The sequence below is a fragment of the Carcharodon carcharias genome, chromosome 1 (assembly GCF_017639515.1).
Source record: "Carcharodon carcharias isolate sCarCar2 chromosome 1, sCarCar2.pri, whole genome shotgun sequence".
Classification (NCBI taxonomy): domain Eukaryota; kingdom Metazoa; phylum Chordata; class Chondrichthyes; order Lamniformes; family Lamnidae; genus Carcharodon; species Carcharodon carcharias.
Genome location: NC_054467.1, coordinates 75104587 through 75130311, shown reverse-complemented (window position 1 = coordinate 75130311; position 25725 = coordinate 75104587). Strand labels below are relative to the sequence as shown.

At 42.6% G+C, this 25725-nt stretch overlaps 1 protein-coding gene across 1 annotated transcript in view; it reads right to left on the bottom strand.

Annotated features, from left to right (window-relative positions):
• Positions 1-25725, bottom strand: part of ablim2 (actin binding LIM protein family, member 2) — a 502624-nt gene that overhangs the window by 219951 nt on the left and 256948 nt on the right. The window contains exons 5-7 of the mRNA XM_041204527.1: positions 10677-10803; positions 6526-6619; positions 2304-2391 (exon numbers count right to left, since the gene is read on the bottom strand). Coding sequence (XP_041060461.1) covers positions 2304-2391; positions 6526-6619; positions 10677-10803 — 309 coding nt within the window. The remainder of the gene's footprint in view (positions 1-2303; positions 2392-6525; positions 6620-10676; positions 10804-25725) is intronic.

The window sequence follows — 25725 nt, the reverse complement described above, 5'->3', positions numbered from 1 at the left end:
CCTCGCTCTTCTAAACTCCAGAGGAAACAAGCCCAACATCTTGGGGGACTTGGAATAAGCCCAACAACATCTTGGAGGACTGCCTGAAGGTGTCATTATCAAGTTGATTGCAAAGTATGCAGGGCAGCATCTTGGAAGAACTCCATCTCAATGTTGTCCTGCTAGTCACTGGTAAGCAGAATCCTGTTCCAAGTGCCAGTGGATTAGCTGTATACCCTCAAGGCAGCAACTCAAAGCAACACTGCATGAATGCCTTGCAGATGCCTTCACTTTTGAAGAATCAAGCTTCCAGGCTTTCACCCTGTTTATAATATTTTCCTCTAATTTTCTTCCTTTTTCTCATTGATTTCCTTTTACCTCCTTGCTAAGCATTCAAATACTTTTTTAGAACTTGCATTTTTATAGTGCCTCTCATGTCCTCAAGATTCCCAAATGCACTTCATAGCTAATGAAGTACTTTTGAATATAGTCACTTTTATAATATAGGCATACTCAATGAGTGTAATGTAAATGCAAGTTTTTGTTGGTATCTTGGGACAACTATATGAATATTATCCTGGCCATTAGCAACAGGCAAGACACATACCAAAACTAAAAAAAGTAATAACTGAACGTGCTAACTTTAGCAATATCAAGTGTGGTAAATGGCTGTAGACAGTGATAAATCCAAAGTAAGAAAACCCTAATAAGTTCCACAAGCAAATGGATTAAAAACCATATGGGGAAGTAACTGGACTGCAATACACTGGCTTTCCAGATGGAAAATGGGGGCAAAGAGATCAAATTTAGGGTCTAATCTCATAGTCAGAAACACATCCATACCATATTAATTTGGAGGCTACAGAACCATTCCTTATTGCCATGAGAACAAGCTCTGTGAATTTGTTAATAAGGGGCTTAGTGCCTCTTTTATTTGGTTTTCCCTGAATACACAGGCATGAACCTACTGTGATTTAACCAGTGGTCCTTAGGATCACAGGAGCATAGGAACAGGAGTTGACCATTCAGCCTATTGAGCCTGCTCCACCATTCAATTGGATCATGGCTGATATCTACCTCAACACCACTTTCCCGTGTTAGCTCCAGATCCTTTGATGTCATTAGTCTCCAGGAATCTATCAATTTCTGTCTTGAACATGCTCAATGATTGAGCTTCCACAGGCTCTGGGGCAGAGAATTTCAAAGATTCACCACCCTCCGAGTGAAGAAATTCCTCCTCATCTCAGTCTTAAATGGCCTACCCCTTATCCTGAGATTATGTCCCCTGGTTTTAGATTCACCAGCCAGGGGAAACATCTTATCTGCATCTTCCCTGTCACGCCCTGTAAGAATTTTGTAAGTTTCAATGATGTCATCCCTCATTCTTCAAAACTCAAGGGAATGCAGACCCAATCTGCCTAACCTCTCCTCATAAGATGATCCCGCCATCCCTGGGATTAATGTGGTGAACCTCTGTTGCACTACCTCTATGGAAGTATATCCCTCCTTAGATAAGGGGACCAAAACTGTACAAAATGCTCCAGATGAGGTCTCACCAAGGCTCTTTACAGGAAGACATCTTTACTCCTGTACTCAAACCCCCTTGCGACGAAGACCAACACACCAGTCGCCTTCCTAATTGCTTGCTGCACCTGCATACTAACTTTTAGTGACTCATGAACAAGGACACCCAGGTCCCTTTGACATCCACATTTCCCAACCTCTCACCATTTAAGAAATACTCTACCTTTCTGTTTTTTCTACCAATTTGAGTAACTCACACCTATTCACATTATATTCCATGTTCTAGCCTATTCACTTAGCCTATCCAACTCTCCTTGAAGCCTCTTGAAGGTCTTTATGGCTGGAGGCCATAACAAAAAAGTAAATGCTTCTTACACCTCCATAATAAAATGACGGACCACGATTTGCTATCCTTTCAAATGCCTTCCATTCCCCAGACCCACCTGTCCAGTTATATCACAATGTTGCACACAAATTTAAATTCTTATTTAAACCCAACAGTCCAGAACTACTCCTTTCATTTATAATGCCTCTTTGAATAATACTTGTCTGTGGCTATCTTTCATTGAATAGTTTTCAATCATATTAACAAAAATAGGGCTTGTTCAGTTATCCATTTGACTTTTTGCAGTCAGAACTCTGACCATAGTATGGAGTTGATCCTATTCATCTGCAGCTCCGCAATTTCTCATTGCGACAGGAAGCATGAGTTTGAGGTTGCCTTGGGCAGCCTAATTACAACCTAAGTACAGTAAATAACAAGCTGAAGATCTCTCAAGAATATTAGTTATTTTTTGTACCTTGCAGATACATTTCTTCCCCTTCTGCAAACATCTCCTCGCACCTGACACAACGTGCACAGTCTGGATGGTAATGTTTTTCTCCTGCCTGAAAAAAGAAAATTAGGTAGAACAGCATCAATTCAAAATATTGAAGTTCTTCAGATTGATTCAATTGTCAAACATTAATGTTTAGAAAATACCAAAAATACCATCAGCAGGAATTTTCTCAGGCATTCTCAAGCGTAATTTTGGTAAACAGTTTCTGTTAGCCTTCTGGTCACCATAACTTGAGTTGGAGAATTCCACCCCTACACCCTATCCTCTGGAATTGCCAGCCTGATGGGACATATACATTTTTATCTTCTTTGTAGCATACTCAACCACGATCTAAAATTTTTGAATTCAGTGTTGAGTTCAGAAGCCTGTAAAGTGCCTATTTCAAAGATGAGCTGTTGTTCCTCGAGCTTCCATTGGATTTCATTGGAATAGTGCAGGAGGCCAAGAATAGAGAGGTCAGAGTGGGAGTTGGGCAGAGAAATAAAATGACAAGTGACTGGAACCCCAGGGTCATTCTTGTAGACTGAAACGAGGTGTTCTACAAAATGATCAACCAATCTGTGTTCGATCTTCAACAGGTTGGGGAGGCGATATTGTGAGCAGCGAATACACTATATTAAGTTGAAAGAAGTACATGTAAATTGCTGCTTCACTGGGGAGTAGTGTTTGGAGCCTAGGGCAGTGTGAAGGAAGGAGGTAATAGGGCAGGTGTTGCGTCTCCTTTGCTTATATGGTAAGGTACTATGGGATGGGTAACAGGTGTTGGGGTTGATTGAAGAGTGGACCATGGTGCGACGGAGAGAACAGTCCCCTCAGTATGTTGAAAGAAGAGGGAAGGGGAAGGGCGGTAGCACCATGGAGATGGCAGAAATGGCAGAGGATAACCCACTGAATGTGGAGGCTGGTGGTGCGGAGGTTGAGGACAAAGAGAACCTTTTCGTGGCTTTGAGCAGGAGGGGAAGGAAGGGGATTGAGTGCAGAAGTGAAGGAAATGGGTCAGACAAGGTTCAGGGTCCTGTCAAGGAAATACGCTGTTGAGGAGAGGGGAAAACAAATCAGGAGCACTATTTAGATGCATTATTAGATGTAGATGCAATAGCAACAGAGGGACTGGGAGAATGAAACAGTCCTTACATGAGGTTGGGTAGGAGGAAATGTAGTTAAGGTAGCTGTAGGAGTTGATGGGTTTATAGTCTTTATTGGTTGACAGTCTATCCCCTGAAATGGAGATACATTAGAAAAATTGAGCAGGGGATGGGAAGAGTCAAACATGAACCATGCAATGCTAAAGGAACAGTGGAAATTGGAAGCATGATTAAATTTTCCAGTTAGGGGTGAGAGTAGAAAACAGCACTGATACTGGCAGCAGTGCAGCAGAAAAAGAGGTGAGGGAGTGGACCTGAGTAAGTCTGGAACAAAAAGTGGTCCACATGTCCCATGAAAGGGCAAGCAGATCTGGATCCATGTGGATTCTCAAAGCGACACCTTTTATTTGGATCAAGTAAGTGGAATCAACACAGAATGTGAGAGCAAGTTCAACCAGGGAGAAGAGGAATGTGATAGATGGCAACTGGCTGACTCTCCAGTCAAGAAAGAAGTAGACACTCCTCAGGCTGTCCTGATGGGAATAGAAGCGTAGGGGAATTTGACGTCCATAGTGAAAAGTATACAAGGGGGAGAATTTTCTCCCCGCTGGGCGGACTGGGCAGGAGCGGGTGCGGGCGGGCCGCCTGCGATCGGCTGTGCTTCGCCATTTTACGTGGGTGGGCCAACCAAGGCCCACTCACCACTACCTCTGCGTACTGGGGGAGGAAGGGGAGCAGGGGCCTGTGCTCTTTCGCATGCGTGCGAAAGAGCGCAGAAATCTTCCTGAGGCAAGGAGCTGCCTCAGGGAAATTAATGTGACTGTGAAAAACTGAAAAACAGAATTTAAAAAATTATTCAGATATGTGCCCTCATGTGACAATGTCACATGAGTTGGGACCTGTCCATGAATTTTAAGAAATTTTTTAATTTAAGTTATAAACCCTTCATGAAACCTCATCCCGCCCGTGGATGAGGTTCCATGAAAAATGTAAAGGCTACCTGGGCTCTTCGCCTGCTCACCAACCTTAAGGTTGGATGGGCAGCCCAGACAATCAGTTTGATTAGAAGATAAATAACCTTAATAGGCCTTTGATAGTTTGGTGGGCGAGCAGCCAACTCCGGTCCCCGTCCGCCAAACTGAAGATTGGAATGACGCGCAGTGACGTTGGGATGTATGCCCAATGTCACTGTGCATCATTTTATGTGTCATGTGGGGGCGGGCCCCACACGCCAACCAGAAGATTCTGGCCAGGATGTTACTGCCTCTCTTATTATGAAGGCCATGTTTGGGGTGGGCTAAACTTTAGCCTCCTCAAGGGCATCACTGATTCTTTGGTACAAGGGCAGGACTCGGCATATCTAGGTCCTGGCTGATTATTTCAGTTGCAGATTTCTTTGTAACAATTTAGGTATGTAATGTCCAGTTTGCAATCTGTAGTTGTAGACTGCTTGCCAAAAAATTATTATTATGAGGGTATAATGTAGATGATGAGAACAGTTTGTGATTTGATATAGCAGCATAGCCACAAGTCTAAAACCCTATTTATGCACATAGCAACCAGTTGCTCACAACAAAAAGTTAACCTTGTTAAAAATTAGTAAAGCTTCTGACGGCAAAGTATTCAGATATATGCAATTATTCAATTAATTATCTAGCGTAAGATGATACTAAATTTTTCATATAGGTATTCACCCTAAAATGTTTTACTGAGTTTATTTAGACATAGACTAGAATTCAATAGCTTTTGCTTATCTCTTAAGTTTGTAATTTTCATCAATAACCATTAAACCTTATATTTTGGTAGATCAGCAAATTCTTTGTGACGAGGAGTCTCTTGTAATGTTTGAGCATTGAACTATTGCTTTACTGCAGAATTTTACTGAACTATTATCGCATTAACAAAAATTAACACAGTTAAACCCAAACTAATTTTACATTGGATTTTGTGGGGTGTTCATGCAGCCAACACCAAACATGCAAGTACCACAAAGCAAACTTGCCACATTCATAAGGCCAAAGGTTGGGAAGTCCTAATAAAAATTAATCTAGCGTCCAGCTAAAACAAATATGAAAACAGCTGGAAATACCCGTTGGTCACAGATTTCTATGACCAATCTGAGTTTAGAAATCCATTATCATGAAAAATAAGTATCTTGGCAGCTGCCATTTAAGAGCTTAGTTAAAAAGGCAGACACGTTTAAAATTGTATATAAGTCACAACATGGAAACAGGCCATTCAGTCCATCCAATCCATGTGGGTGTTTAGTCTCTATTTGAGGAGTAAATGCAGTATCACAGAACAGCAGCAACACACTGCAACAAATCCAATTAGTCTCCTGAAAATGGCAGAATTAAAATACAATCACAAAATACAATCTTCTACATGAGCTTTTGATTTCAAATAAGTAAACTAATTTCATTTCCTTAACGAGCCTAATTGACCCTCAGTTACTTATTTAAATATGGTAGGTGGGCTGCCACTTTTGGTGCCTGCCCACCTCCCCTGCCCCCCCATATTAAAGGGGTGAGCTCGCGGGTGGGTGAAGGTAGTCGGGTGGGCACCCTGCCCCATTTTATGTGACCCCTGTCCAAAACATACCCAGCGGGGGCACGTAAAATGTAGCCATAGGCTTATAAGAGATCTGGTCCAGTTAGTTATAATTAAAGGCAAAAAGAACATGCAAGTAAATAGTGTATTTGAAGTAACAGCGGACAGGTAGAACTAGAGGCCACCCCTATAAATGAAGAAACCAGAGAGTTAAGATTGATTTCCCGAGATTTTACTTTACTCAAAGGGCGCTCACCATTTGTATTACAACTAATTAAATTTTATATCCCTTTTGCCACAGTATTTGAGTGGCATCTGCTTCCATTAACATAACTTCCAGTGGAAAATGGAGAACATGATTATCAGGGTAGGGATGCAGCTCAAAGTTTTCCCATCTCTTTTCTGTGCAACTGTCCACCAAAAATTGGTGTAAGAAATGAGTAAAATCCAGGCTTGCTTATTCAAAAGTGGAGAGGAGAAAATGTGGGTGTTGGAAAAAATAGAAGAGCTGTATTTTGTTTTTAAAAGTGCACCATATGAATTCTTACCTCCAATACTCTGCCAGTAATGAATTTTGTGCAACGTTCACATTTGATACCAAACTGAGAGTGGTAATCAGCCTCACAGTAAGGAGCCCCATCCCTACATGAGGGAGACATATATTAGTGCAACACTTATAACATTATCATGCAGCTTCAGAATGGGCCTAACACTGCAGTATAACTTGCAACCAAAAATATAGGTAATTCCTGATATTTTTCAGCTGTGATTGCAACATTTGCATGAGTTGTGCAAAAAGTAAGAGAGTTCCTCAAAAATTAAAGCAAGTTATTTGGTGAGGTACAATTTCCTCCAACTGTATATCCTGGACCCTTCTGTCATCCATTTCTCCGCTGTGAAGTTCACTGTAGTAAAGGTGCTATATAAATGCAAGTTGCTGTTTTTAGTCCCTTCTGAAACTCTTAAAGAAAAAAATAGCTTCTTAAAACTGACAATTGCAGGATAGAAGTTTTATTTTTAATAAGACACTTGATTTTTGGCAACAAGTAACTTTTTATGATACAGATCAGCTATAAACTGACAATGTGACAATGTTCTGAGTAATCTTATAATTAGAAAACTGCCAAACCAGCACAGCAAATTGTACTTCATGTGTGCTGTGTAGACATGCATGAAGTGTAAACATATGTGGCACCAAATAACTAGCTCAGCAGTTGCTCATTAAACTTAAAATAAACAGTCCCCAACTTATTTTTACTGTATAATAACAAAGATCCTGTAAGTATTTCATGGGACAGAAAGATAAAACCATTGGGCATTACTAGAAATAGCCAAGACAATACATTATCCAGATGAAAGATGATGGATTGCCATTTTTACTTTCAGCCAACATTGTACTAGCACAATATATCTTGCAGCACCAAATGTGGTAACTTCCATATAAAATATGAAATTGAGTTTTAGAGCTGAATCTAGGGATTGCTGAATTGCTCAATCAATATTCATTTTTCGCACTGGTCAGTTTTCTTTCCATCACATTCAGCACCTGGGGAGGCTTCTGATGGTGTTCGAAGACCTCAGTGTTTGTACATGCTGCTGCAACATTCTGATGAAAGATTGCTGCACAACATGTACTTGAATGACCAAGATTCCCTCACATGCTGGAAATACAGAAAGCAATAAAACCTACTCTAATAATAGCACTTACAAGCTGAATCATGCTCAGCTGCTAAACCTGGAAAGTATAAAGATTTAAAGAGTAAGGTACTAAATTCAATGTCAGTGTGAAAATTGGGCAAACCATTTTTTGTGTACTGCATCTCGCATTTCCAAACCAGTAACAGTTACAGTTCATCTTTAGAGCATTGTCCATTGTCTCAGGTAAGCAGCAATGGAAAATGGTTGACTCTAGCTTTGAGTAGTGTATCAGTAAAGTATTAAAATTGGATCCTGATCTGACACATCTTTGAATGCTGATGATGTCTCATTATTAACATATCAGCATGCAGCAGCCACTCTGCTTCTAATTATTTTCCAGTCTACAAAAGATTAATGCTAATGTGTGAAAGAGGATCCTTTTGTTGACTATGGTAACTTAGATGCTTCACTAACAAAACTGTTCAATCTAAATCTAAGCTATAATATAATCAACCTGCCGCTTGATTTTTATCCATCATTTCACAACAGTAATCCAAGGATATTTCTGTGAGAGACAAACCCTTCAGCATAACAAGGTCATTTCAGGTTCATTTCTCAGCCAGCTAATTAAGACTCATAACTAATTCAACTGTACAATTTAGTCATCAATCATTAAGCTTAATATGATACAAATAAAACTGCTGAGCACAACATAAGTATTCAGATACAGTACTGTGTAATCTTAAGTTCAAACCACACTGTACTGTGAGGCAATGCAAGGAGTGGGGGCTGATTAAATTCAGCTTGCCTTGGCATTGACACCTGCACCCCCACCGAAGTTTAATTTTATCCCCAATATAATTTTGCTCTAAACTGACTTGTTGCAAAACATTGATCCAGGATAACGAAGCACCAATATAAAACATACATGTTTTTCCCACATTTTAATGACCATCGTTTGGGTAATATATTCTTTCTCTTGCTTCTAATCTTATACATGTGAAAATAAGTCTGGAGAGGGTAACCCTTGTCACTGAGGATCCCTGTAGTTGCAAATTTGGCTGGAATGAATGTGGCATCTAAATGTTCTGAAGCACATTTGCATTATGGCTGTCACCTGGAAATCAGGCACAGACCTGCAGAATTGAGCACTGATGGAATAGAATTGCTTTCTATTGAAGCATGAAGCGGACAGGTCCAACTGCGCTTTGATTGTCACACAAGTACAACTGATGACACCCTGCACACGTGGAAAACTAGCTATGGCTATGGATCTCTCAGCCTGGTTCTCGGCATCTGTGTGGTTTCAGGTGAACTCATCGACTCTCTTAAATAGATCATTGGTCACCTCCCTGTGCAACAGTATGCTGCTGCCTGGGCTTTCCCAAACATATCACCAGTGGATCCTTAGAAGGATCCAGAAGCATAAAAGCTGAGCACAGTGGTAAGTTTGAACACCACTGGCACAGGGTGGCCAACCAATCCCACTGGATGCAGCTCATCCTGCATCATGGCGCACAGCTCAGTGACTGTCTGCCTGGCGAGGCACAGTCTTCTCTAGCACCGCCTGTTGGACATCTGCAGGTAGTTCTTTCGAGTCCTGAAGACTCTGGGGCACATTGCTACTGTTCTGCCTCTTTCCTGCTGACATTCCGCCTGACCTTGCGATGCCTGTGCCCAGTTGCAGCCTGTACAGACATAGTGCTGTCAATGTTGGCTTTGCACCATGGTGTTGCCTTTCTGTGCACAATTCCTCCAACACTTGTGGATGCAGTAGCACTGGATGTATGATCCCAATCTTTATGACTCACACCTTTTACTGGTTGGTTGTCTAGGATCCCGCTGTGCACTCTCAGCTCTTCAGAGCTGAACTTCCCCTGTAAAGCTCTGGCCCCTCAGCTTCTCAAAGCTGAACTTCCCCTTTAAGGCTCTGGACCCTCAGCTCCTCAGAGCTAAACTTCCCATTTAAGACCCTGGTCCCTCAGCTTCTTAGAACTGCTAAGCTTCCCCTTTAAGGCTCTGGACCCTCAGCTTCTCAATTGACCAAAGTTTTTCTTTCTTCTTGGTCCTAAACTGCACCTCATGGAAGGCAGATCAACTTTTCCACTGGAAGTCAGACATGCTGCATGCAAACCACCAGCTTTTAATGGGTGGGTTTCTGGGGCACAGGAACCCCGTGCGCCTCCCATTAGATTTCCAAGGCTGCATAAAATATGATTCAGGGGTGTGTAAATATGACTATAACGGCTTTGACTCTGAGCTTAACTACCTCCTCACCGCTTACGAGCGGCATTGCTGCCTCATTTCCTTCCCACTGCATGCTTAATTTCATTTTCGCACTGTCAGGACTCCAATCACTGTGCATCTGTGCAATTCAGCAACCACACCCACCATGCTTCCTGCTCATGTGAGCTTCAATAAATTCCACCCTATGTGTAAAGCAGCCTAAGACCTACTAACAATAATTGTCATTAGAAATGTTTCATGTCTTCATGCACTAGACATTGTTCAATTCATCTATGTATCGAGGGATAAATTGAACAGTATTGTCAGATTAACTTTTGCAGTATTTACATTTACCTAGAATTTCTACTGATGTCCTCCTGATCTTCTGCCGTAACCTTAAGCGAAGATTGGTAGAGCCCCTGGAGAAAGGCACAATTCACAAAAATGTCCATGTATGCTGTTTATACAGGGATTCCATCAATCTTCAAATTAAGTTACAGTGGGAAGTTGGGAAAATTTCCCACCCTCTCTATGTCGAAGTCCAGACTTTCTGGTTTGAAACCGGAATGCAGTTTGTGGTTACCCAAGACATGGAAGTAACTTTCAGCTTTGGCGAGAGGGGAAATGGGTGGTAACAGATTGGCCACCTGATATTCATGTAGGCCACTTTCCTTTCTACAGAGGGAAATGCAAAGCAAAATTGGATGACCTGGTGTGTAACCAATGGCCAATCCAAAACCTCCAGGTTTACATTTCCCACCCACCCCCCCGGCACCTAGTGAAACTGATATTTAACCCCCATTATTCCAGCATCCTTTAAACAAAGTGTACTTACTTGCAGATATACTCCGCAGACAGGGCTTTCCCACAAGTGTGACACTTAAAACAGCCCAGGTGCCACTGCTTGTCCAGGGCTACCAAGGATTGTCCATTTTTTATTTCCTGGCCACAGCCTCCACACTCTGCAAAAACAGAAGGATTTGATTAGTTCATTTAATTTCTGGTTAAAGTAGATCAGAATCCTGCAAACTAGTTATACATACACAACATAAAACAAACATTTCATGAATGAAAACTATAGCAATTTATCAAATTAAAACATCATGGTGTCATTTTCACGATTCATAGAGTCATAGAGGTCTACAGCACAGAAAAAGGCCCTTCGGCCCATTGAGTGCGCCAGTCAAACAAGTACCTAACTATTCTAATCACATTTTCCCACACTAAGCCCATAGCCTTGTATGCCATGGCACCGCAAGTGCACAAGCAAATACTTCTTAAATGTTATGAGGGTTTCTGCCTCTGCCACCCTTTCAGGCAGTGAGTTCCAGATTCCCACCACCCTCTGGGTCATAAATTCTTCCTCACATCCCCTCTAAACCTCCTGCCCCTTACCTTAAATCTATGCTCCCTGGTTACTGATCCCTCCACCAATGGAAAACATTCCTTGCTGTCTACCTATCTATGCCCTTCATAATTTCAGCACAACTAGTGCACAGCTTTCCTTTTCCATTCATTAATCGTTACTGGCCTTGTATTCTTTTATTTGCTAATAACTGTTAATTACCCAATTTCCAAATTAGATGTTTCAATTGCTCACTTATATTGTTCCTCAGGGTATGTTAAAAAAAAGGATGATCGATTATTTGCTGTTTAAACAATTGAGTGTTTCATAAAGGAATTTTCTAGGCAAGGCAAATTCTTCCATCGCTGATGTATTTACTTAAATATTTTCGTGCCTAAAATTATTTATCACCTCTTGATGAAAAATGTTGCCTTTCCTTAACAACTTCTCAATGTTCACCCTACAATCTCTTTATCTGAAACTTCAAATGTATCTGCTCAATTGGGCTGGGTTGCAAGTCTGCTGACATTCCCATATATTTTTGGGCCTTCATAAGACAATCGAGCATGATTCCATTGGAGGTTTCCATGATCCTGTGGTGGTAGGCAGAATATGGAGTTGAGACCACAATCAGATTGGCCATGATCTTATTGAATGGAGGAGCAGGCTCAAGGGGCAAAATGGCCTACTGCTCCTAATTCATATGTTCGTGTGTATTCTTATGAATCTAGGATTTTCCTGGTTTTGGAGGTAGAGCAGTACAAGTCACTCCAAACAATTTTGCTTGAGTGGGGCTTTTCTCATTACCTTCAAGTGCAACTTTACAGGGTACTTAGCTTGAGAATCATAAGATAACTTATACCTCTCAGGTTACTGCCTTAACCTGTTACAACTTGAACTCAATAACATTTTCTTCCATAAACCATGGGAATACTCATTCTGGAGCCATGGCAGACCCTTTCTAAGGAAGAGTAACAGCTCTTAAGATAACTATACCTACAGTTGTTTGTGGAAAGATCATCTTAAGATCATAAACTACATGTATTTGATCCTAACTACATGCCACATAAGGAAAACTGAGTTTAAAAGTGCACTGCAGAGGATGGGTGAAAGTGGGTATCAGATTTCCCATCTTTTTGTCATGTGCAGATGTTCAGAGATACAGGGATCAAACCCTGGAATAGGCTCTCTGCTCTCCACACAAGCTATTACAAATACACATCCCTCTCTGCTTTCTCTGCTGGTGTACATTTTAAAAAAATATTCCCTGTTAATTTTGGGGGGTGGACATTAACTGAACCAAATGCATTTCATAAAAATATCCTACTTAGACTGCAGGATACCTCTATAAATAGATTGGGTACCCCCTAACTTTATAGAACGTCAATACCAATAACTTAAATTTATACAGTGCCTTCAATGCAGGCAAACATCCCAAAGCATTTACAAGCGGTGAATGGGAATAAACCCTGAACATGTGATAGGGATAAAATAGGAAATTAAGTTCAAAGTATAACTGCAGAAATGGATTCTGAAAGAGTTTTTAAAGATGAAAAGATTGAGATTTGAAGAAGACAATAGAGAGTGAGCAGACCAGTCTATAGGTGTCTTTATCCACCTGGGGATGGGATCAGGGGTGGCGAGAGGTCAGGTGTGCCAGGCTGCAGGATCAAGGTTGTGGGGAATCAGAGGGGTATGATTCCTCATATCATGGGGCTGGGGCTGATTCTGCCAATGTTCAAAAATTCATTGGAAGTCCCTTAATTCATATGCTAATGTCAAGAACTCATTCCACTAGAGGCACATCTAGGCCTGCTGCCTATGCCTCAATATCACACTCTGTGGTTGCACAGACCATATCCCTCTGAGGCACACCTGGCCTCTCGCCACCCCAGATCCCATTCCCTCCAACATTACTGGCTTTCTTTCAGTTAAGCAGAATCCATCCTTACAAGGCCCACAGATTATTTGATGTAAGGCTGCAATCCATTGTATTCGGCTACCATTCTCATTTAGGATATTTCTGGTGTGCTCCTAAATTACAAACAGTGGTCCTCTGGAAGGGCTATGAATTTTGAACTCCCCTGCTACTTCTCCATCTTTCTGATGCTATGTGAATATGTATTCTTTAATTTAGTGTTCAACAGAGGGCTGACATGTTTTGTCAATGAAAGGATGGGTGAAGTTTTCTGGACTTAGTCCCTGCTGGAACGGCAGGGCCATTTGTAGGCCAGGAAACTGAACAGTGAAGGAACAGACTTTGCTGAGGTCCTTCCACTATGCCACGGCATTAGCATCCATTTCTGGATTCCCCAACTAATTAGGAAGGATGGGCAGGATGACAAAGCCATTCTCTCAAAAGAAGGATTTCTAATTAAATGTGAGTCGCAAGAGCTCACCAGCACTTGGAATTATGAGGCTGCAGCAAGCATAGGAATGGAGGGATCTTGGAAGGCTGCCCCTGAATCTATCACTCTTACCTGGAAGGCCTGCTGCGGGTTCTGTGGTACTGGATGTGGGATCTGAGATAAATTGTCCCAGGGATGGGGGAAGAAATCCCTCTCCAAGAAAGTAGGTTTGGATAGAAGTGAGAAAGTCAGCAGATGTGTGGTTCCTCAAGTCTAGAAATACTGCATCAAGAGGATCCAGGACCTCAGGAAGGCAGGAAGAGTGAGTGGTATAACACTTTCTGGTGCCAAGCCCCACATTCTGACTTTCATAGAATTCTCATGCAGAGCACTCCTTAGGACAGCAAACTGTCCAGCTCTATTCATTCTTCTCTCTCCAGGCAACTCTCCACTTCCCCAACTGAGCAGCCAACACTTAAATTCACCCTTCTCCTATTGCCCTTTTGCATCCATGCTTTTCAGTCACTCTCTACAAGTGTTGCCCTTCACTGCCCTCCAGATAAGCCATTACAAATATTCATGTCTCTCTGCTTTCTCTTCTTGCAAGAGAAGAGAGCACATAACTTGGCAAGAGGCAGAGATAGTGGCAGGATGAGCAGGTGGATGGCCTTCAGGTGACTGGCACCTTATTGCATAGGCATGCATGCCCACCTGTTCCACTGGGAAGGAGGCCTGTAGATTTAGCAGTGACCTGCCTTGAGAGCCTGGACCACCAGTGGCACTGGTGCACACACATGTCAGGAGGGCTGAACTCTGTCTGTGGACACTGTGTTGGGCATCTCACCTCCTTGAGCAAAGGCCAGCTGGTGCTGTTGCTGGTGCTTCTCCTGCTGCTGTTGGAACTGCTGACAGCGGAGTTGCTTCTCCTCTTGCCCTCCATCAGAGGTACATGATGCAGCTGCATAAGCTGTTCCTATGTTGTGGTAAAGGCTAACAACAGGGAAGTGCAACTAAAGGTGAGTGATGTGCTAAATAGGTGAAGTGCCTTCTAAGAAGTTGGCAGCCACCTGCCAAGCAGTGAACATGATGATGTGAGCAGCAGTCCCTCACCTGGCCATGGCTGGAGCTCTTCATCTCACTGATCAAAGCTTTCGAGCTTGTCAGTTTTCTGAAGGAGCTCCCCTCACTGTGCACTTGCTTGGCTACTAGGAAACAGGTGCCCTGGCTGGGAAATCCAGAATTGAGAATTAAAACAGGTCTCAATTGGGTTTTAAGTACTTTTCAACAGATCCCAGAGGGTTCCCCATTTGCCTTCAATCCCACCCTGCTGTCAAGAAAACAAGAAATTGTAATATTTTTCTTCTGGTAATAACACTGGAATATTTTCTTATGTACTGGAAGTCAGGCTGTAATTGGATTAGAAGCTAGAGTAACAGCAAGGGTCTAAAGTCAGCAGTAAGAAGTTGTTTTGATATGTTAATGAACCAAGAGGAAATTCAATTAGAGTTTTACATAAAGCAATAACAGGAGTGTTTTTGCTTATATTTCACCCCTTCCTTGGATTCACCTAGTTCTGTTGAAGGGTCATGAGGACTCGAAACGTCAACTCTTTTCTTCTCCGCCGATGCCGCCAGACCTGCTGAGTTTTTCCAGGTAATTCTGTTTTTGTTTTGTGTTTTTGAATTAGGTTGTTTTAGTTCAAAGGGGGATGGATAGATGCAGGTTATAAAAAGGTGTAAGGAAGTGAAGTAAAAATAGGATAAGTTTGTTTTTACAAGTCTAAGAGCTAAAGTAAAGAATGGTTTAATCAAGTCTGGGAAGAAAGCATTTCTGAAGAGACTGGTTGAGACAATGGAGACATCAAAGGGAAGGAATGCATTTAAGGAAATACCGAAGCCTTTGGGAGGGGATAGCTGCTTAGATCTCCCTGATAACAGCAGGGTAGCTGCTTAGATCTCCTAGAAGATAGCAGGATAGCTGGTCAGGACTCCCAAAAGGCAGAACAAAAACAGAATTACTTGGAAAAACTCAGCAGGTCTGGCAGCATCGACGGAGAAGAAAAGAATTGACGTTTCGAGTCCTCATGACCCTTCAACAGAACTGAGTGAATCTTAGGAAAGGGGTGAAATATAAGCTGGTTTAATGTGGGGGGTGGGGGGGGGCTGGTGGTGGTGGTGTGGTTGTAGGGACAAGCAAGCAGTGATAGGAGCAGATAATCAAAAGATGTCACAGACAAAAGAAAAAAGAACACAGGCGTTGATGGTGGTGATATTATCTAAACAAATGTGCTAATTAAGAATGGATGGTAGGGCACTCAAGGTACAGCTCTAGGCTTTAGTGGGGATGGGGTGGAAAGGCTAGCAGGGCATAATAGATTTAAAAATAATGGAAATAGGTGGGAAAAGAAAAATCTATATAAATTATTGGAAAAAGCAAAAGGAAGGGGGAAGAAACAGAAAGGGGGTGGGGATGGAGGAGGGAGTCCGGAAGGCTGGACTGAATATTGAATTCAACAACTTTAGATCTTGAACTCCCTCCTGCTAGCCTTTCCAACCCACCCCCACTAGAGCTGTACCTTGAGTGCCCTACCATCCATTCTTAATTAGCACATTTGTTTAGATAATATCATCACCATCAATGCCTCTGTGTTCTTTTGTTCTTTCGTCTGTGACATCTTTTGATTATCTGCTCCTATCACTGCTTGCTTGTCCCTACAACCACACCACCCACCCCCAACCCCCCAACCTTAAACCAGCTTATATTCACCCCTTTCCTAAGATTCACTCAGTTCTGTTGAAGGGTCATGAGGACTCGAAACGTTAACTCTTTTCTTCTCCGCCGATGCTGCCAGACGTGCTGAGTTTTTCCAGGTAATTCAGTCTTTGTTTTGGATTTCCAGCATCCGCAGTTTTTTGTTTTTATCTCCCAAAAGGCAGTGTGAACAATGCCAGACTGAAAGAGGCAGTTGCTGTCAGCCTCCCCAAGGAGAAAGCACAGTGTGGTAAAAACTACTGAACTTCTATAGATTCTAAAATCTCTAAGGATAGTTGCTCAACAGAAAAAGGGAAGGTTAGATCTGAGGGTAGTTAAGTTAAGATTCGTGGAACTGTTTTAAAGTACTGTTTACTGTGTGAAGCCATTCATGTGTTTAAGGGGAGAGTTTTTATGTCGGCATGCAGGTGCGGGCCCTGCATGCCGAAGCGTAAAATGATGCGCTGTGACATTGGGCACGCGTCCCAGCATCACCGTGCGTCATTCAGATCTTTCATTCGGCGGGTGCACGCCCACCGAACTGTCAAAGGCCTGTTAAGGCCATTATAAAACCAATTAAGCTAATTATCAATGCTAGCTGTCCAACCTTAAGGTTGGCGGGGAGTGAAGAGCCCAAGCGGCCTTCGCATTTTCCAGGAAACCTCACCACGGACAGGATGTGGTTTCCTGAAGGTTTAATAAAATCTATAAACAATTTATTCACAGTTCATAAACATACCCCAGCTCCTATGACACTGTTGCATGAGGGGACATTTCTAAACAATTTTTACCTTTCTTTATTTAAATATTTCAATGTGTTCTTAATCTCCCTGAGGCAGCTCCATGTCTCAGGGAGATTTCTGTGCTCTTTCATGTGCATGCGTGAAAGAGCTCAGGCCCTAACTCTCCCTCTTCCCCCCACCCGCACAGGTAGCGCTGAGTGCTACTGGCCATGCATCACACTGGGCAGGCCTTAATTAGCCTGCCCACGTAAAATGGCGGCGCGGAGCCGTTCACGGGTTCCTCTAAATTCTCCCCTAAGTATAATTGCGTTCTATTTGTTCTTTTCTGTATTCTTTTGATAAATACTTACTTTACTATAAAATCATCACAGGTAGTCAGGGACATCATTTCTTGATTTCAAAACCACCCCTCATACTATACAAATTGCAAAAACCGTTTTGGCAGCTGTTTCCATCTGGGATTTAAGCAGTTTAGTATTTACCATCCGCTATGCCATAACACTGGTGAAACCCAGAAGAGGGCAGGATGGTGTCAGAATCTCGATCCAGTGCCACTTTTAGGATAAATAGCTGCCTGCAAACACATAAACCCATGTCCCCAGGCCTGGAATAATTCCTCCCAGCTATTTATTCTGGTATTGGTTTTTGCTAATATATTGTAGTTGTATAAATAAAAGAACTTTATCACCTTGTTTGCCGGTGCCTTTGCACAATTGTATATTTTATTATGTAGAAGTGTGCCACTTTGGAAGTGGATGTCCAGGTATTTCATAGAGAACACAAAAATTTATAGCATGGAAGGCCACCATTCGGCCCATCATGAACTGACAAGTAACCATCCAGCCCAATCCCACTTTCCAACTCTTGGTCCGTAGCCTTGTAGATTATGGCACTTTAAGTGCATATTTAAGTGCTTTTTAGATGTTATGAGGGTTTCTACTTGTACCATACTTTTGGACAGTGAGTTCCAGATTCCTCTGGGTGAAAAATCTCCCTTCGAATTCCTCTTAAATCTCCTACTTCTTACCTCCTGGTTATGCATCCCTCAAACAAAGGCAATAGGGCCTTCCTTTTCACTCTATCCAGATCCCTCATAATTTTATACACTTCAATTCGGTCTCCCCTCAACCTCCTCTGTTTCAGAGAAAACAACCTTAGTCTATCCAATTTTTCCTCATAACTAAAATTCTCCAGTTCAGACCATCCTTATAAATGTCTTCTTGCCCCTCAATAGTGCAATCACATTTTTCCTATAGTGCAGTTACCAGAACTAGTACTCCAGCTATGGTTTAACTTTTCTACAGTTCCAGTATAACTGCCCAGTTCTCATATTTTGTGCCTTGGCAAATAAAGAAAGCATCCCATATGCCTTCTTGACGACCTTATCTACCTGTCCAGCCACTGGAATCTGGAACATACACTCCACGGTCCCTCTGTTCCTCTTCACTTCCCAATATCCTACCACTTAGTGTGTATTCCCTTGCTTTATTACTGTTTCCCAAATGTATTAACTCACACTTCTTCAATTGAACTCCATTTACTAGCGTTCTGCCAATCTGAATTGTCCACTGACATCTTCTCGCAGTCCACAGCTCTATCCTTCATTATCACCCACATGCCCAACTTTTGTATCGTCTGCAAAATTCTTGATCACACCCGCTATTTTCAAGTCCAAATCATTAATACATAACCATAACAAATACGGGGCCTAATACTGAGCCTGCAGAACCCCACTGGAAACAGCCTTCCAGTCACAAACACACCCATCAACCAATACCCTTTGCTTCCAGCCTTTGAGTCAATTTTGGATCCAATTTGCCACTTTGGCTTGGATCCCATGGGCTTTTTCTTCCACTATCAGTCGGCTGTGTGGGACATTATCAAAGGCCTTCTTAAAATCAGGTAGACTCCATCAAATACACTATCCTCATTGATCCCCTCATTACCTCCTCAAGATTTTCAATCACGTTTATCAGGCACAACCTTTCCTTAACAAATCCATGCTGATCATTTTTGATTAATCTGTATCTTTCTAAATGAAGATTTTTCCTGTCTCTCAGAATCTTTTCCAATAATTTTCCCACCAACAAGGCTAAGGCTGACTAGCCTGTTATTACATTGTCTACCCCTTTCACCCTTTTTAAACAATGGTAAAATGCATTGCAAATGGTTATCATCTTCTCAAGTTGATGTAATAATGTCAACTGACTGCAGTTTGGTGGCTGCAGATGGTAGTTAACTTGGCACCCATCCACTGTTCCAGCAAAGTTAGCTGACATTGTAATAGAAGGTTACCATTGAGATGTGGGCTGTGAAGAAAATCTGTGGGAGATGTGTCAGCTGTTTCTGTGCAAATTTGGTATGTCTCCTTCTCTTCTTTCCCTTTCCATGCCAATAGCCATAGGTTGCAAAATCAAGCATCTTGGAAACAAACCATCCGATAACAGCATAATAAGAAATAAGTGAAGTTGAAATTAGTCCTTTATCGACTTGTAGAAAGAAAAAAAAACTGGCATTTATACAGTATTTTTCAATCCTCAGGATGTCTTAAAGTACTTCACAGCCAATTAATTACTTTTGAAGAGTAGTCGGTGTTGTTTTACAGCAAATATATGCCTGCAAGGCTCCAAAAGCAGAAATGAGATAAATTGTCTGTTTAGCAACAGAAGACCCCTATGCCTAAGAGAGGGCAAAGGGGGGGAGATGCATTAATGGCCTGGGCTAGAGGACTGAAAAGTACAGGATGGAGTGTACAGCTGGAGCAGGATTTGATGATGAGATGATTTTAAGTAGGATGTAGTGGAGGATTAGGAGCTGGTGTAGGTCAGTGAAGGTGGAAGGACTGGGTAAGCCTGCTCTGTCATTCAACTAGATCATGGCTGATCTTCCACCTCAATGTCATTTTCCCACACTATCAGCATATCTGTTGATATCTTTAATATCTAGAAATCTACTGATCTCTGCCTTGAATATACTCAATGACTGAGTCTCTACAACCCTCTGGGTAGAGAATTCCAAAGATTCACCACCCTTTGAGTGAAGAAATTCCTCCTCACCCCTTAGTCCTAAATGGTCTACTTCTTATTCTGACACTGTTTCGCCTGGTTCTAGACCTCCCAGCTAAGGGAAACACCCTTCCTGCATCTACCTTGTTGTGCTCTGTAAGAATTTTGTATGCTTCAATGAGATCACCTCTCATTCTTTTAAGCCTTAGATAATATAGGCCCAATATACTCAATCTCTCCTTACAGTACAATCCTGCCACCCCAGGATTCAGTCCAGTTGGCCTTTGTTGCACTCCATCTGTGGCCAGTATATCCTTCCTTAGGTAAGGAGACCAAAACCGTACTCAATACTCTATGTGCAGTCTCACCGAGGCTCTGTGCAATTGAAGCAAGACTTCTTTACTCCTGCACTCAAATCCTCTTTCAGTAAAGGCCAATATACCATTTTCCTTCCTAATCACTTGCTGCACCTATATGTTAGCTTTCAGTGACTTATGAACAAGGACAGCCAGATCCCTTTGGACATCAATTCCCAATTTCTCATCATTTAAGAAATACCCTACATTTTTACTTTTCTTACCAAAGTGGATAACTTTACATTTTTCCACATATTCCATCTGCTATGTTCTTACCCATTCACTTGGCCTGTCCAAATCCCGTTGAAGTCTCTTTGCACCCTCCTCACAACTCACACTTTCACCAAGTTTTGTGGTGTGTCATCAGCAAACTTGAAAATATCACATTTGGTCCCCCATATTCAAATCATTGATATATATTCATGATATATTGATGCACTAAGTTCTCATTTTAAGTTGCCCCACTTTAAGTTGTTTCATTTTAAAGTTTTTTTTGTTTTGTTTTAGGACTGTTTTCCCTGATTTAACTTGTGAAGTCCGCTTTAGAGTTGTTTTGTGCCATTGCTTTCCTCATGTCATTGGTGTCCATTTTCATCATGCATACATGATCGCGCATCGTTGCCACCTGTCTTCAATGCTGTCCGTCTTCATTGGGACATGCATCATCACCGCCTGTCGACTTCACACAATGGCTCCCTTCATGTAACTTTGGGTACTGTGACCCGATAGGCACTATTGTTAAGGAGGCTGTTTGTACTGTATTTGAGGCAACACCAATTTTTTTTTAAAACCCAGAGGCTTTGAATGCCAGAGTTATTTTATTTCAATCAAAAAGTTGGACTTAAATTTGACTGAAATTTTGGAGTTTCAGGAGTGCCTGCTGTGGGTGAGACTTGGAAATTACTTTTGAACATGAGCCACAAATGCCCAGTAAGTGCTGGTAGTGTGCCTCCTGCTGCAAAGAAAGTAAGAAAAGTCATCAGCCTAGCAGTGAAGTTGAATGTTTTAAAACATCTTGAGGCTGGTGAGTGTTATCTAATTTGAATTTATACAGAATTTTTTTTATATTTAATGATTTATTTTATTTTGCAAGTTATTTCAGCTAGGAATGCACAGTGCTGCACATGTATGGTACAGTGTTTCAACTTGTACATTATTTGTTTCCGGGTGAGAAATGGCAGCCAGAACTTAACTCTGGCTTTAGCATTGATTCTCATGGCAACCCATGATTCACATAAATTTGTTTCACTTGAAGTCATGATTTCCAGAAATTAACCACAACTTAAAATGAGGACTTACTGTATAGTGAATAGTTGGGGCCCAAGCACTAACCCTTACAGCACCCCACTAGTCACAGCCTGAGAAAGGCCTGTTTATTCCTACTTTTTGTTTTCTGTCCGTTAACCAGTTCTCAATGCATGCCAGTATATTACCCCCAATCCCGTCTGCTCTAATTTTGCTTACTAACCTCCTGTGTGGGACCTTATTGAAAGCCTTCTGAAAATCCAAATACACAACATCCACTGGTTCCCCTTAACTATTCTTATAGATTCTTATCTGGTTACATCCTCAAAAACTTTAATATGATTTTCATAAATCCATATTAACTCTGCCCAATCCTACCATTATTTTCAAAGTGTCCAGTTATCACATCCTTTATAATAGATTCTAGCATTTTCCCTGCTACTGATGTCAGGTTAACAGGTCTGTAGTTCCCCGTTTCCTCTCTCCCTCCTTCCTTAAATATTGGGTTTATATTTGCTACCTTCCAATCTGCAGGAACCATTCCAGAATCTACAGAATTTTGGAAGGTGACCACCAATGCACCTACTATCTTTATAGCCACTTCTTTCAACACTCTGGGGTGAAGATCATCAGGTCTAGGGGATTTATCAACTTTCAGTCCCATTAATTTACCTACCTCTTTACTAATACTCATTTCTTTCAATTCCTCATTCTCGCTAGTCCCTAAGCTCCCTAGTGTTCCCTGGAGGTGTTTTGTATTTTCCTCCATGAAGACAGACATAAGCTATTTGTTTAGTTTCTCTGCTATTTCCTTATTCCCTATTATAAATTCTCCTGTCTCTGCCTGTAATGGGCCCACATTTGTCCTTGCTAATTTTTCTTTTTTACATACCTATAAAAGCTTTTAAAATCTATTTTTATGTTTCTTGCTAGCTTACTGCCATATTCTCTTTTCTCTTTCTTTGTCAGTTTCTGGTAACCTGATGAGCACAGCTCTAGCAACTGACAGAGGTCATAATAGCTGAGGTCAGTGACAGTGGAAAAATTGTGAGAGACCAGTTCATTGCTGAGCTGCAGGCTGAAAACATGCCTCTGAAGTTACTGGCAACACAGGAACTGATGCAGCTGTAGTAAGAGGCTATGCGCACCCATGTACAGATGATGGAGGAGTCCATCGAGGCGGTGAGTACTGCCATGTCTCTGGTGTGTGTATGCATGACTTACTCCATCGGGAGAGTGGCAATCCTCAGGGACATCCTGGTCCAGCAGGCCAGTCACTGGATGACAGAGATATGCATAGACCTGCATGCCATCGCCTTGTCAAAAAGCTCTATGCAGAAGTGGCAAGGCGAGAGCGGTTAGGCGCGTGGAGTCTCCACCAGGTCCTCTACCTTCTCAGGTCAACAGGGAGGTGCAAGTATGTCTTGAAAGGGAGGAGGAGCAGCTGCTTTGCACTTCTGGCGGCTCCTCTCTGGGCACTCTTGGTGGCTCCTTAGCCCCTCTGCCAGTGATACCAGCTCCTTGAGTAGCTGCAATGAGAGAGGAGAACCCTGAATCTGTGTAGGAGCCCATCACTATGTTGGGGTTCTCCAGGTCTTAGGCAGCCACAGGACGGCTGCCAAGATCATCCAAAGCCACAACGCTGCAGGATCAGCAGCCTGCCTCCACATTAGCTGAAAGTGCAGTGGGAGCACCTTGTAGGAGCATACTTGAGAGATTTAAGGGGAGCAACTAGCTGCACTTCGGGTTCACAGGTGAAAATGATATGTAGATGTTAAGATTTGCATTAGTTGTACCATTCAATGAAGTGCTATTGCATCTCCTTCCAATTCTTGCTGTCCTTTAAAATTTGATCTACAACCTAGCTCCCTTAGTGAGCTGGAAGCAATGGACGTAACCGCATCCGGTCAGTGGCTCAGCCCTGCCAATGTACAATGTCACGTGGGCAGTGGGTGTTGGAGTGCAAAATGAAGGAGGAGACAGCAGGAAGATAAGGCTTTATTGGTATGTCTCTTAAAAGACATATGGGTCATAAGAAATGTCTGTATTAGTGCCTCCTGAGCATCCCCTGTACATATCCCATTGCACCTTGCCAGTGGTTTAGGAAGTCCTTCATCTCCATCACCTGGTCAGCTGCTTCCTCCACATCCTCATCATATGAGGAGCATCACAATCCACAATACCCTCAGTCTTCAACGGCTCCCCCCTCTGTAGCACCAAGTTGTGCATTGCACAGCAGACCATCACGATACTCAAAACTCTCGCTGCGGCATACTGAAGAACTCCACTGGATCGATCCAGCTACCTGAATATCTTCAGAAGGTCTATCACTTGCCTGATGGTCACTCAGGTTAACCCATGGTAGGTGTTGTACAACTTTAAACATGAACTCCATCCAGTGGCAGCAGTGTATACTGCAATTATATTGTTGTTTCTTCACTGCCATTGGGTCAAAAGCTGAAACTCCCTTCCCAACAGTACTGAGGGCCCCTTTCTGTCATACTTGGATTATCGTTCGTCTCTTCACTACCCTGCACCTCTGCTCTCTCTTCCCTTCTTGAATTTTTAAACTTCCCTTCAATTGAACCCTCCCCGCTACTAATTAGTTTAACATCCTATCTACAATCCTAGTTATACGATTCGCCAGGACACTGGTCCCAGCATGGTTCAGATGAAGCCCATCCCTTCCCCCGTACTGGTGCCAGTACTCCATGAATCGGAACCCATTTCTCCCATGCCAATCTTTCAGCCACGCATTTACCTCTCTAATCTTATTGACACTACACCAATTTTCATGTGGCTCAGGTAATAATCTGGAGATTATTACTTTTGTAGTTCCGCTTTTTAATTTAGCCCTGAGCTGCTCGTAGTCCCTAAGCAGAAGGTTGTTGGTACCTATGTGGACCACGATAACTGGCTCCTTCCCCTCCCACTCCAAGTTCCTTTGTAGTCCAGAAGAGATGTCCTTAACTTTGGCATCAGGCAGGCAACACAGCCTTCGTGACTCTCTGTCTTTGCTGCAGAGCACAGTCTCTATTCCCCTAACTATGCTACCCCCTATTACTACTACATTTCCCTTTTCTCCCCCGACTTGAATGACACTTTATACCACGGTGCTGTGGTCAGTTTGCTCATCTTCCCTGCAGTCTGTCCACACCGGGCGCAAGAACCTCGTACCTATTGGACAAGGGCATTGGCCGAGGCCCCTCCAAAGCTAAATTCTGGATCCCTGTACCTGTCTCACTCTCAGTGACACCCTCCTGTCCCTGACCATGGTCCAAATTTGATGTAATTAATCTAAGAGGAGTGACTGTCCGCTGAAACCCAGTGTCCAGGTAACTCTCCCTCTCACTGATGTGTCACAATGTCCACAGCTCAGATTCCAGCTCATCAACTCTGAGCCAAAGTTCCTCAAGCAGCCAACTTTTGCTGCAGACGTGGTCACCGTGGATCGCAACTGCGTCCACCAGCACCCACATACAACAGCTACAACACATCGCCAGCCCAGCCATCTCTATTCTATTTAATTAGTTAATTTGGATGTTAAATATTTTAAAAGTGAATTTCTTAACTGGACTCCTCAGCTGTAATAATGTCTCCTGATTTAAGCCACTTGGTCAATCAAAAGAATCGCGGATCAAAAGGGACAGCCTCTTCCACACACTGATGGCTGTTGACTTGCTGCTCCCCACTCTTATCCAGTGTGCCTGCCCCGAAGTTGGCTCTCTTATTGGTTCTAAGGTTGTTGATGTCCCACTGTCAGGGTCTGGACCTCCCTCCCTCTCAGCTGCTCCTCCTCCTCAATGGGGGCCCTGAAACCTGGATGGATGAGGCCCATGGCAGGTTGTCTCTCTCCATGTGGAAGGCCTTCTATCCAGTTGGCTCCTTTTCCCTGAGTCATTTTTTTGGAGTAAGTGCCACCGCTCCAATGTCAACCTCATAACACATCCCCACAATTCTGGCACCTTACCCCAACTTCTGCTATTTTCTGTTTGGTAATGTCCTCTTTGCATCACTATCCCTGGCACAGCATGCTGGCTCGCTTTATGGTTGCTGGAGAGAGCCAGCATTGAGTTCCTGCTTGCTTGCCA